The sequence below is a fragment of the Panthera uncia genome, chromosome E3, assembly GCF_023721935.1.
Source record: "Panthera uncia isolate 11264 chromosome E3, Puncia_PCG_1.0, whole genome shotgun sequence".
In the NCBI taxonomy this organism is placed as follows: domain Eukaryota; kingdom Metazoa; phylum Chordata; class Mammalia; order Carnivora; family Felidae; genus Panthera; species Panthera uncia.
In genome coordinates this window covers 4,669,889-4,683,000 of record NC_064815.1, presented here as the reverse complement: position 1 = coordinate 4,683,000, position 13,112 = coordinate 4,669,889, and the positions used below count along the sequence as shown (strand labels likewise).

The 13,112-nt window shown below is 53.2% G+C and overlaps 1 protein-coding gene across 2 annotated transcripts in view; it reads right to left on the bottom strand.

Annotated features, from left to right (window-relative positions):
• SNX29 (sorting nexin 29) overlaps positions 1-13,112 on the bottom strand; it is a 493,130-nt gene that overhangs the window by 400,985 nt on the left and 79,033 nt on the right. For both annotated transcript variants that reach the window (XM_049638266.1, XM_049638267.1), the window contains exons 10-11: positions 11,527-11,602; positions 10,239-10,321 (exon numbers count right to left, since the gene is read on the bottom strand). In XM_049638266.1, coding sequence (XP_049494223.1) covers positions 10,239-10,321; positions 11,527-11,602 — 159 coding nt within the window. The remainder of the gene's footprint in view (positions 1-10,238; positions 10,322-11,526; positions 11,603-13,112) is intronic.

Sequence of the window (13,112 nt, the reverse complement as noted above, 5' to 3'; positions counted from 1 at the left end):
CGTTGTGGACTACATAAACACATCAATAAAAAAGTGAAGCATGTCTAAATTCCATCTGGAACATTCTAAGTACCAAGACAACAACTGAAGGTCTAGTAGATAACATTCAGTGGGAAGTTTCCCCTTTAAAGAAACTTTCCCAGCGTGTGTTGGCTGTACCAACCAGATGCACTCCTTGTGCTTAAGGGAGTGGGCGAGGGGCTCAGAGTGCAACCAGGGCAATAGCCTGTTGGCCCGCCCTCCCCGCCTGAAACCGAATCATCAAACGCTCAGCCAAGCAATGGGCCGGCTGTCGGGCCTCGCCGCCCCCTCTGAATTGCTACAAAGCACTCTTCAAGCTGCAGAATGTGTGGAATTGTGTTGCCAGGCGATGAGCCAGACCTCCTCACTAGCACTGAGAACCCCTTCCAGTAAGGGCCGGGACAGAAGAGGACCTGCTCAACAAGGCCTATTGACAACCAAGGAGGTGTTTCTCACCCTCTGCCCCAGCTCATTCTCAAAAGTGAGGAGACACAAAAGGAAACAATCGAGTAGATTATCTGGGCTTACCTCTCTTTACGACCTATCAATCACTCTCCCCACCCCCCAAAAAAAGGAAAAAGGAGGCAACAGTTAGGATTCCAATGCCGAGTAACACTCCACCGATAATGAATTATGCCTCGTGAAAAGCAGTGACAGAGGAGAACTGTTTTCTAATTAGCTGTACGATGCCTTTTCAAAACAGGACCAGACACCCACCCCTCCTCAGAAAGCCGCCAGCAACGTACAACCGTAGTCACGCTAACGGCAAATACAACGTTCTGCGCGTGCCTGATGTTTGTCGACTAGAAAAGACCGCTGCTCCCACTGCCATCACCACCCCCACCTCGCAGTTAAAATAGGGCACAAGCACGGGGCATCCAAAATTGAGACAGCAACACCCCACAGCTGCAGAAGGGAAGCGGTCTCGAGCAAAGCAGAGAAAGGAACAGAGTGCCCCCTGGTGGCCGCAGGGCTGCCCTTCCTGCAATCAGAGGGAATCAAGGCTGAACCACTTCAACTTCCCGTTTCCAAATAATCATGTATTCAAACAAAGAAATTAATTCAGGAGTAGAAACTCATTTTTACAGGGGAAGTGAAGGAATGTAAGGCATGAATACCAACAAGGACCAACTGAAGGAATTTTGAATAAGCGGAGCCCCAAGGAGCTGCACGTTCTGAATGTGCGTGTCTCTACAGCGATCAGATCCAGCTGTCATTTATTCCAGCACAGTCTACAGGTGTTTATTCTTATGCATCTACAGCACCCCCCCCCAATCATCCTCATTGCACTGATGGAACTCAACGGCTCCCAAGGTCACGCCCAAGAACAAATGCTCTCTGACAACGATCATTTCATTTGGGTTCGTTTGGAGTCCATTTATCTCCCAAGTTTTAGTTCCTGGGCCATGCAGGAGGCACGTGGTGAAAAAAAAAAAAAAAAAAAAAAAAGGAACAGGTTTACAACAAAACACGGATCCCGGAAAACAGCCCCACTGCCTCCCTCTCCGGCCTTAGGGTTTCGGGCCCTGGGCACTGCTGTCTCCAGAGCTGGACCATTCTCTGCTGGGGGGCCGTCCCGTGCACAGGAGGAAGCTGACAGCATCACCACCCCAGTGTGACACCCAAAAACGTCTCCAGGTGTTGCCCAATGTCCTCTGGGGATGAAAGCACCCCCAATTGAGAACCACCGTCCTTCCAATCACTTCCTTTCTCACGGCCCCCAGCCTCTCAGACCGACCACCTTCTTCTCCTCTTAACTTAGGAGGGAAGACTCAGGAACAAAAGCCGCATAAAGGGAACTTTAGGGGCCTGCGCAGCAGGGAGGATTTCAGTAAACCAGGAAATCAGGCCTCTCGCTTTGCAGCTCAACAAGAAGGCCCAGATCCTGCCTTCAGGATGATTAGCCAGGAATGTACCCTTTGAGGATGTTAATGACAGAGCTACCAGTTACTGAACACTTAATATGCCAGGCGCTCTCCCAAACATGTTTTTTCCAATTTTTCCTACCAAGGTGTAATTTACATAAAATATCTTCAGTAGTTTCCATGTATGTATTGATTTAATCCTCACAACCCTATTCGACAAGTACTTCTAATAGCCCCATTTTACAGATGAGAATACGGAGGCACAGACAGGTAGATACCTTGCTCAAGCTCCCACTAGTACTCGGGGCATGGATATGGGTAAGAACACAGCGAGCCTACAGGTAGTAACATCAGAGCAGAACTGCGACGGCAAGGGTAACACCACCATACCCGCTAGGGCTGCTGCAGATACCGTGTGCAATCGCCAAATACTGAGCACCCGCGTGTTTCTTACTTTCTTCCAAGGTCTGGAGCCCTCTGAAGGAGAATAACGAAAGCAAAGAAATTCTCCCCAGGAAAAATCCATGTATGAGCACAAACTCCCTAACACAGTTTTGCACACGGTGGCAAGGGCTTCTGCAGTCTGTGAAACCATCCCCGGGCTTCCAGTAAAACACCACACATAATATACCCGAAGCTCTGTGCTACACATTTCACACAGCTCGTTCAGAATCCTGTAAGCAGGTGGTATTTCACTTCATTTTGGGGACGGGGAAACCGAGTTCAGAGAAGGTAAAGCATTTGCACAAGGTCACACAGCTCTTCAACAGCAGCACTGTGGTCAGCTTGACCCCAGTGTTCTTTCCACCCCAAAAGGCTGCCTTCTCAACTCAATTCATCTGCGACCACCCACGCCGGAACACTATAAAAATAAAGGACACGTAAAGTACGGAACGGATTTATATATCTCATCTTCCAGCAGCACTGGTGATAGAAACTTGGCAGTGACCATGTAAAAGGGGCTGCTGGCCACTCAGAATTAAAACCCGAAGGTGATATTTGCCTCTCACGAAGGTTAATTCACCTTGTACCAACTCTGTAAGGCAGTGTCTTTTCAAAGCAGTCCGCAGGCATCCGGGCACCCACACACATACCATCCTGCCTCTTTCCAAATGGCCATGCCTCCTACATCGGCCAGCACCTGGCCTAGACGAGGAAAAGCTACGGGCCAGATGTCAACGTCAGTGTGCTTGTGCTTACGAGTGTACCAACCAAAGGTCATGCAAAGTCAGCTCCACGGTCAGCACATTTGCAAGGGAGCCAGTCAGCATGGGGAAAATGACAAGGTCTGGCTTTGACCACAGACCAACAAGCCCAACAAGACAAGACACTAGAAACATCCAGACTTCAACAACCTGGCTTTCACGGCTGCACAGAACACAGGGATCACGACTCCCTTGCCAGAATAGATGGTGAGAAGCATAAGGAATCCTTGAGTGCAGTCTCCTTCGACTCAAACCTGGGGAAACTGAGGCACAGGGACATCGAAGGACCCACTACTATCAGAGGCAGTGTCAGAGCCAAGGCTTCCTGACTCTCAAGCCAGTGCTCCCTCTACCACCACCAGCTGCCTCCTCCCTAACAGGGGCGGGGGGTACCACTCACCCCCATGTGTAACTCACAGTCCCAGGCTCGTGCTGCATGACCGAGCTCGAGACGGAGGGGTGACGGGGGAACTGGCTTTCGGGTCATTCCAGCAGAACCCTTTCCAAAGTCTCCAGGTTTGTCAGAACTCGAATAAACACCATTCCGTTCCTTCATCCACTCCACGAAGGTCTCCTGAGCCACAACGACATGTCAGGCAGGATTACAGGCCCTGGGATGCAGGCCCTAAGCGAGCAGGCAAAGCGCCTGGCTTCAAGGAGCTCACATCCCCGCGGGGACATGCAAATCCAACGAAAAGCTATTCAGGTTTCAGGTCAGGAAGGCTTTGAAAACCTGGAATCTGCAGACGTGAAAACAGCATGGGTGGTGCAGGAAAAGCTCTTCCGGACGAGTGCTCGGGAGGGAAGCCTCTTCAAGGGGGGACATCTCGGCAGACCCGAATGCTTTCCTCTGAGGGCGGAGCACTCCAGAAGCCCTGAGCTTCCAGGAACAGCGAGGAGGGAGAGAGGAAAACCCGGTCCCACCGCATCCTGGCACTCAGGCCTCCCGCGGCGCCTCTCGGCCTGTTTCTTCAACTGCGAACCGAGGCCCAGATGCCCGCCTGCAGGGATGCTGTGACAATTGGGCAACAGCGTAAATAAAGCCTGGGTCACAGGAGGCGAAACAAGCGAGGAGACAGCATACTATGAACCTCTTCGGGGCACTCCTCGAAGGAGACTGGAATTACCCCAGAGACCGGTCTGAACCCGCGGGTGGGGTGTGCCGTCTGAAGCCAGGCTGGCAGAGGTCACCTAGAAAGAACCAGGAGGGAACTGGCCAAGGACCAGGCTCACGACCCTAGGGGTTTGGGCTCCAACTAGGGTTCAGAGCTTGACCCCTTGGGGCTACTGAATGGGTTCCAAACTGACCCCCACAGAGGGTCTCCGGAAATAATTCCAGAAAGAACTGGCATTCCTCCAGAGATGCCACCCAAACATCATGACATGATGCTGGACACTCACGGCGACTCTCTCACTGTCCTCAGTCTCGACCTGGTCCCCACGCCTTGCTGGGCGACGAGCAGACTCGGGAACCCAGAACGGCAAGGCTCACCACGCGTGGGGCTTACAAGCACTCGGCGGGGTGCCCATCCCGTGTAATGCCTGGTTCAGCACTCGGGTTTCCTGCCGTGCTAAGTCAGTGCATTTAACCCTCAGAACGGCCCTGAGAAGCCAGTGTAAGTGTCTTCATTTTACACATGAGGAAACGGGGCCCAGAGAGTCTGGGGGGAGACAAAAGCAAGAGAAAGGGACGCCTAGTCAAGGAAGCACTGGAGGGAGGGCCAGACCCCAGGCTGCGCAGCCCCCCCCCAGCTCTCCGCAGCACCTAGCACCTTGCTGTATTGTGGGTGTCCGTGCACAGCGCTCAGGGCACCGACTGTGGATTGCTGGCGGCTTGAGAGAGTGGGGGCACGCACGACAACTCAGGGGTCCCAGCCTGAGAGGCACAGGGGAGGCCTTCATGAACCACCAAGCAAGGAAGGGCCAGCGGGGACTTACGGGGAGGACTGGAGGCCTGGAGGGCGTACTACTGAGGGTGCCCTAGGTAGCAGACGAGCCTCCCAACCTGCCCTTTGCAAGAGCAAGCGGGAGCCACATCACGTCGCTCTGCTTAACACCCTGCACCGGCTTCCCGCTGCTCTTGGCATAAAATCCGACTGAGGGCCGTCTCCAGCATCCTGCAGCTCAGGGCTCCCCGCTTCCCGCTACCCAGCCATACTTCTGGCACCACCACCCACCAGCAGAGCCCCACCGTCCCCCTCACCCTGAAGGCCTCAGCTGCGCCATCACCTGAGACCAACCTGTCTTAATAATATACCCCGAAACAGCCCCCCTTCCAGCGCTTGAGATTTGCCAGCCAAGTTCATGTGTCTGTTAACGTCGCCACTGTGGGTCTTCCCCTCTGGCTGGCAACTCCTCGGGGCAGGCTTTTTGGCTCCTTGCTCACTGACATACAGGCCAAGGTTAGCACGGGGAGATGGGGGCCGTCGGCCTGTCCTCTTGGCCTTCTCCCCGAGCCACACGGCCACCGCTGTGAGCAGCGAACAGTGTCCTGTGCCCCCCCCCTCCACATTTCCTCTCCACATCAGGCAGCAGAGCCAACGGGAGCACCAGAGTCCCCAACAAAAGGATAGAAACAAAAGGCGGGGTGGGGGGGGGTTACAAATGTCATACAAAAGCATGGAGAGGGGCTGCCCCTCCAGGGAATGCACAGCCACCCAGCCTCAAAGCCCCATTTTTCCAGCTCTTCAAGTAGCAGAGTGCATTAAACTATTCGCAAGTACTGCTGGTGAACTGACAAGAAACTGGCAGCTGTCACCAGCTGTCACCAGCTGTCACCCTACTGGCAATGCGGTTAACTGAGAACATAAAATGCCTACTGGTAACAGGCCCATAAATACAGGATTCACCTGTGGCTTGCTGACGCCCCAGCCCAGGAACTTACCAGGAAGGAACACATAACCAGAAAAAAATAATTTACTACAAGCCTGGTGCTGCCCATTCTTTCCTTAAAATGAGTGAAGCCTGGGTGGTTCAGTTGGGTTAAGCGTCTGACTTCGGCTCAGGTCATGATCTCACGGTTCGTGGGTTCGAGCCCCACGTCAGGCTCTGTGCTGACAGCTCAGAGCCTGGAGCCTGCTTCCGATTCTGCGTCTTCCTCTCTCTCTGCCCCTCCCCTGCTTGTGCTCACTCTTGCGCTCTCTCTCTCAGAAATAAACATTAAAAAAAATTAAAAACTTTTTAACAGAAAAATTTTTTTAACTGAGTGAAGAAAGTCAGTGCAAAAACAAACAACAAAAATACCTGACTGGCGCACCCCAACCGCCCAAACAATCCAGTAAGTCGGAATATTAGTCGTGCGGCAGGATGCCCCGGGAGATGAAGGGGGAAAGGCCTCAAGAATAACGTTAAGGAAACAATACAAACAGGCTCACTGGTAAGAGCTGCTGTTCACCGACTCTCAGCTCTGACCCAAATACTCTTCTCAGCAAAAGACGGGTGTTGGCGGCTTCCTTGGGTTGGGATGACAGACCCCGAGAGGTTCCGTCCACCCAGGGGAGCCTGGGGAACCAGGGGGCCTGGTTTCAGAGCGTGGCCTCCTGGCTGGGACGGCACATCACCCGCAAAGGCAACAGGCGGGCCGCGGTTCCCACCCCCGCGCACCCGAAACACGAACACACACAAACTTAGCTGCGGAAATGGAAGTGCCCGGGCAGAACTGCGGCTGTTTTGGGGTGCTCCGGGGACAAAACCCTCTGCCACATCGAGAGACATCTCTCGAGAGACAGACAGACACAGGAGAGAGACAGAGAGAGAGAGAGAGCGAGCTCTCGAGGGGAAGGCTGCTTGGCAGGGGACCTGTGAGTTATCCCCAGGCACCGAGGATTCAGGACTCCAGTTTCGTCACAGCGCCGAGGCAGCCACCTGTACCGACTGGGAAAGGAAGTGGGGAAGCCGCTTGGCAGGATGTGAGGGAAACGCTCCCTGCTTCACGGAGCAGAGCTGGGGCCCCCCAGCCAGGCTCTTCGGGGTTTTAGAGAGGCAGGCATCTCCCCTGAGTAGAACCCTACGTGCTTCACATGCTGGGATGCAATCCTTGAACTGGAGGTGGGCAGCTCCTAGGACACCATTCTCGGGACTCCCCAGGACTGCAGGTGTCCCCCCCCCCCCAGCCAGGCAGAATTCATATGTGAAGCCCTAACCTTCAGTGGGACTGTACTGGGAGGTAGAGCCTGTAAGGAGGTAATTAAGGTGAAATGGGGTCCTAAGGGTGGGACTCTAATTCAGCAGGACAGAGGTCCTTATCAGCAGAGGAGGAGACACCAGGGATGCACAGGCAGACAGAAAAGGCCAGCTGCAAGGCAAGGACAGCAGCCCTGCCAGGAGCCGTCACGGTCACCCGGACTCCCAGCCTCCAGAACTGCAAGACAGAAGTTTGTTTTCAGGCCGCGCAGTCTGTGGGGCTCTCTTAGGGCCACCCCAGCTGACACCCAGCTGACACCCAGCTGACACCCTAGACACCAGGACCGGCTCACGCTTCTCCTTTTTCTACAACGACACGGTGCCAGAGGCAGGATGAGGGGGCCACGAGTCAAACCCACCTTCCATCCGAAATTTCTAAGGATCCTGACCTCTCACCCGGAACACACACGGGCGATGCAGGGCTGCGTCCAGAAGGCTCGCTGAAATTTGCCGCCACCTCAGCAAACAGGGCCCCCACCCCCCGCCCCCGCCCCAGGAAGCACACGTTCACCGCCACAAAGTACCGAGGGTCGAGATGCGGGTGTGCCGACGTATCTCCTCCGAGACTCGAGTCATGAACTCTGGGTAAGTCCCTACTTGCCGAAGATGGCAAGTGATACAACCGGATTTACATTTTCGGAAAACCGTCTGAGTCAAAGCAAGGAAAACAGAGCCTGAATCTCAGCCGTCGACGCAACTGCAGTCTGTCTGGACGGACGACCTTACTGCCGGTGGGCACGCAGGGCCAGCTACCTGCTCTGGCACAAAGTGGCTGGGGGAGACCCACGGGCCAGCCGGCAGCGTGGCCCGAGCTCGGCGGTGGTGGAGGGACTTCATCCGGGGAACACAGTGCTGGACAGCTGCTGGGGTGCGCGGAGATGCCCGCACCCCAGTAAAGCGCCCACGGCAAGGCCCCTATGAAGCGTGGTACTCGGGTCCGCGATCTCGGGGTCGCCGTTCTCTGCAAAGCAAACGGAAACTCCTTGGAGGGGACATACCTCAGGGCCAGAGTGAAGTCTCGTCCCTCTACGTGAGGTGGGAGCCACACAAACAGAGAACACTGCAGACGCAGAAAGACAAGGCATGAAGTCACAGGGACTCGGACAAGACGCCTTCTGTCCCTTCTCAATCCTTCTGGTTACTTCCAGGAAAAAGATCGGAGTTTAGCACTAGGATATCCCCAACACCCTCCTTGTGCTGCTCACTGACTCGCCTCCTTTTAACAATGGGAGGGGGTCTCAGTCAGAAGCTGGGACAGGCAAAGACATCCAGGCCGACTGAGCATTGGCTCCTTTCCGCTGCCTTTATTTTCAGTTACCTGCTATTTAGGTCCACTAAGAGTGACTCTCCATTTACTACGATCATGGAAAGTTCCCTTTTTAAATAAAGGCACTCAACTTTTCCTAAGTGCACCCATTAAAAAAAAAAAAATTACAGGGTAAATACTAGTACAGCAGTAAATAAATAACTGAAATTTGAAAGCCGGCAACTTCAGTGTTCTCCCAGCCCGTGCGCCCCACATATACAGATCGACAAATATCTGCCCGGCCGAACTCAAGCCTGAGAAACGCCACAATGAACAGCACGCTTTCACTGCACAGAAGGAGACTGGTCATTCCCACCAACCAACCTCATTTCCTTCTTGATCCCTGACTCGGACAGTGCTGGCCGTCTCCCAGACCCCGCTCTTCCTCCCTAAGCAATGAAAACCCTAATGACGGGGTGGGGAGCACTGCCTCCCTAAGCAACGAAAACCCTATGGTGGGGGTAAGGGGGCACTGCCTCCCTAGCAGTCGGGGAGGCCATGGGACTGATGTTTGCCAAGTCAGTGGGATACTGTGTGCACTTCTAGGAAGGGTCCTCGCAGCTGGGGGCAGGCATCAACTTTTTTGTACCCCATGGACCCGTTCTGCAGTCTGGTGAAGCCCACGGACCTCTTCTCAGAAAAAGATTTTAAAATACAGAAAATAAAACACACAAGATTTCAAAGGAAACAGATTATACTGAAATAGGATTATCAAAATGTAAAAAATAAAAGTAACACAAAAATACACAGAATTCTTTATTATCACATTTTAAAAACTACCCTATTTTCCAGCAGAAACAATAATCTGAGATTTTTTTTTCATGTTGCAGCTCTCACGGGGGCCTGAGACTTCTATCGGCGATAAAGTCACCCATTTTGTTAACATGAATGTGGTTTCTATGGTTTGCTGGTACTTTCATAATTGAAGGAAATGTAAATTTCAGTCAGAGGCTAGAGGAAAAAGTTGAATCCTATCGATGGAAATGGAGGAAATGTCTCCTTTGCTCCCTCCTCCTTCCTGCTACCTGGGATGAGACTGGGATGGCTGGAGCTAAAACAGCCATTTTGGACTACGAGGCAAGATGGAAGGAGTCCCAGTCTCTTGACGAACATGGAGCCACATACCAGCCCCAGCCTGCCTACTTCTGGAAAAAGAGACGAATTTTTATCTCCTTAAGCTACAGCTGGCTTTCTCTTTATTATATAAAACCACACAAACCTAACCTTGTTATATCTCTAATACTTTTTCCCCAGCACGAAGGTTCGAAACCATTTGAACCTGATCTTTGACAACCTTCGCACTTAAGAGATACACTCTTCCTTAATTATAAAAATGATTCCTCCAGACCTACCCAATCAGCACAGTTCCTCTGTGGCGGATGACCGTACAGGAGGCAAGCCCCCAAACCCCTCAAAACTCAGTGCCGCTCCAGCTCTGAAGTGTGTCCTTTAGAGCGGGCACATGCCCAAAGTGGTCATTAACCACAGCTCAGGAAGCTTAGAAAGGCACAGCACACTCACACTACAGACACACACACCTGGCTTTACCCCACATCTCATGAAGTCCACAGTCATGCAGGGGCGAGCGCCACGGCACCCGCTGAGGTGCAGGCCCGAGAGTCACCCGGCCTTGGGGGAGGATACTCAGCAGGTACTTACTAATTGTCATCGACTCTGGCACCGAGGAGGAAGGTAGCAGGCTGCTGAGAGGGCCTCCCTGGCCAGGGGGACTGGCTTCCACACTGGGAAAAAGCAGACGGGAGCAAGTCACACTCAGCCACTCAAAATGAACACAGAACTAGCAAGGACTCAGGGTTTTCAGGTACAACCACCAGAAGGCGCAGGAGGCAGCCCTTCAAAACCCCGGTCAGCCCTCATCATTTGCAGACTCCCTCTTTGCAAATGTGCCTGCTCGCTGATGCTGATTTGTGTCCCTGAAATCAACACTCAGTATTCTTCTAAAACAAACAGCAGGGGTGCCCAGGTGGTTCAGTCCAACTTCAGATCAGGTCATGATCTCACAGTCGGTGAGTTCGAGCCCCGCATTGGGCCGTGTGCTGACAGCTCAGAGCCCGGAGCCTGCTTCGGATTCTGTGTCCCCCTCTCTCTCCGCTCTCCCTGCTAGCACTCTGTCTCTTTCTCTCAAAAATAAATAAAACATTAAAAACATTTTTTTAAGAAACAGCAGAAAGGACTCTACATCCTGGATGGACCTGGTGGCCCCCGTCCTCCCTGACAATGTACTGACCGTGTAGGAACCTACAGGTAGTGTCACTGTCACAGAGCAGAGCCCCGTCGACTCAGGGAGAGACAGTAACACCAAGCATGTTTGATGTAACCAGTGACTCCCACCCTGGAGCTGAGGTTGAAAATGCAGGTGTGATCGACCCCTGGTTTGCACCCAGTTAAAACCGTGAAGAGAGAAAAAGAAACAACTCTAAGAGCCGCAAAGATCGCGGTGGCATCAGGGAGACTTCAGTGTCCATCTTAGCTCTGCCACCAAATATCCAACGACTTTGAGCAACTCAGTTTCCCTTGGAGATACTTTTATTTGGAAATCAGAAAACCGACATGGTGCTTACTACTCTATTCGGGACGAAGCTCTTCTCAAATACGTGAGAGCTAAGTGGCTCGAGTATTCCACAATATGAAAGTTGCCTAATATTGTGACCAAATGTTAAAACCCAGTAAATGACAGTAGAAGAGGTACCCAGATATGCCCCCAAAATCATAAAAAGTAAAGGGGGTCCACAAATGAAGTTTGGTAACACGCCGTTTCTCACGCGGACACCCTCGGCAACTTCCCATCTAAACCTGAACATAAGTGTGAAATAAGGCCTTGACCTTGAATCCCAGCAGGTGCGCTCCTATCTTCAAAAAAGCATCAAAGGCACAGCTGTCAACGGACAATTCAATCCCAAAGGCGATCTGGCTTCTGAATACTAACCTGTACCGGGACCCAGGCTCCGGGAGAACATGGTCTTCTGGTCCGGTCCCGTTCTCCAGGCTCCCAAGGGGGGCATCTGTGCACAGAGAGCAGTGGCGGAGAGAAAGTCAGCAGTCTGTTCTCATTTCGTTTTCTCCAGGAGGCACGGGCATGGTGCAGACACGGGCTCCTCTCTACACCAGTCGACTTACAAATGTTTCCTGGCCCGCACGCCGGATTTTAATCTGCTACTTGTTTCGTCCTTTTGGCCAGAATCTCAGATTTGCCACCAGGCACTGACACAAGGCAGGGGGCCCCAACATCCCACTTAACCTTTTTAACCTTGAGCCACCTGGAATGGTGCACCAAGTCCATATTCAGAGCCAGCCTCAGGATCAGAGAACAAAAATCAGCTTTCTGTTGGACAAAACTGCTTGCACTGTAGTGGCTGATGACAGACACAAGGGGGCAGCACACTCCCATCACTGACAGTGTCTACATCAAAACCCAGGGCCCTGCCGCCTTCTGAAAAGCCACCACCCGGCACAGAGAGAGTGGTGTGTGAGAAAGGCATTCGGAACAAGTGAGGCCACAAATCATCTCTAGAGGCACTGAGGATTTTCATAAATGTGTTAGTTGCTGTTCAAGTCTCTTTTCATAAAAAAGTGCAAATCATGGCCCCCTGGGCTGGACGGTGACATTAAGGCCGGTATCACCCACGGCTAACACTTGCCCAGTGGAGAAATTTCTGGCTTTTCGACAGCCATTGCAGAACCAGGCCCGGATGCAGGCACGGGGCAGAGGCAGGAGGGAGCCCATCTCACTGCCCTAAGCTACTCGGCCTCCTGCCTGTCTTTTCTCCCGTTTTGGCCAGAGTTTCATCCTGCTGGAGATTCCCCAGCTCTTAAAGGGGTTGCACTTGGGGAGTCCTAAGGAGAGAATGTTTTGCCACCTTTTCTTCTACCCTGCCATCCCCATCAAGCTATTCCACTCGCTCCTACTTTTTTAAAGGAGTTTGAGGGGGAAACGTCACCCTACAGCCCAGCCTGCCTACCACAGGCTCCCATCGCCACCGCCATCATCATCCCCGCCCTCCCACCTTCATCTTTTCTGATTCCTTTGTGACTGTGCCTCTGGATCCCGGCTCAGGGGCCCCCCTTGGCCACTCCAACAGGGTCTGGGCCCTGGCACCCGGCTGTGTAAAGGGGACACGTCCCAAGCAAGCGCCTCTGGCTGAGACCTCAATCTGGAACCCGTGGCCCACGGTGCTAGCTGCCCACCTGAAAGCTCTACCGGGCCACCCTGCAGGGCCCACCAACTGATCGTAACGTCCAAACTGCTCCCTTCTGTCACCCTCTCCACTGGGCCTTCTCCCCTCAGAGCGAGGCGCCCTCCTCCCTCCATCATGGAGCCAGGGAGCCCCAGACCTGCCGGCTCCACCTCATTATCGCCCACTCCTTGTCCAGAGTCGTCTCCACTGCCGCCCTAGTGCTGAGGCTCGATACCCTCCGGGGGTCTCCTGCAGGAGCCCCCACAGTTCTGCCTCACCCCTGATGGTCCAACCCACTCATGGCTATCAGATTCCCCTCCCTGGAGCGGAAACGGGG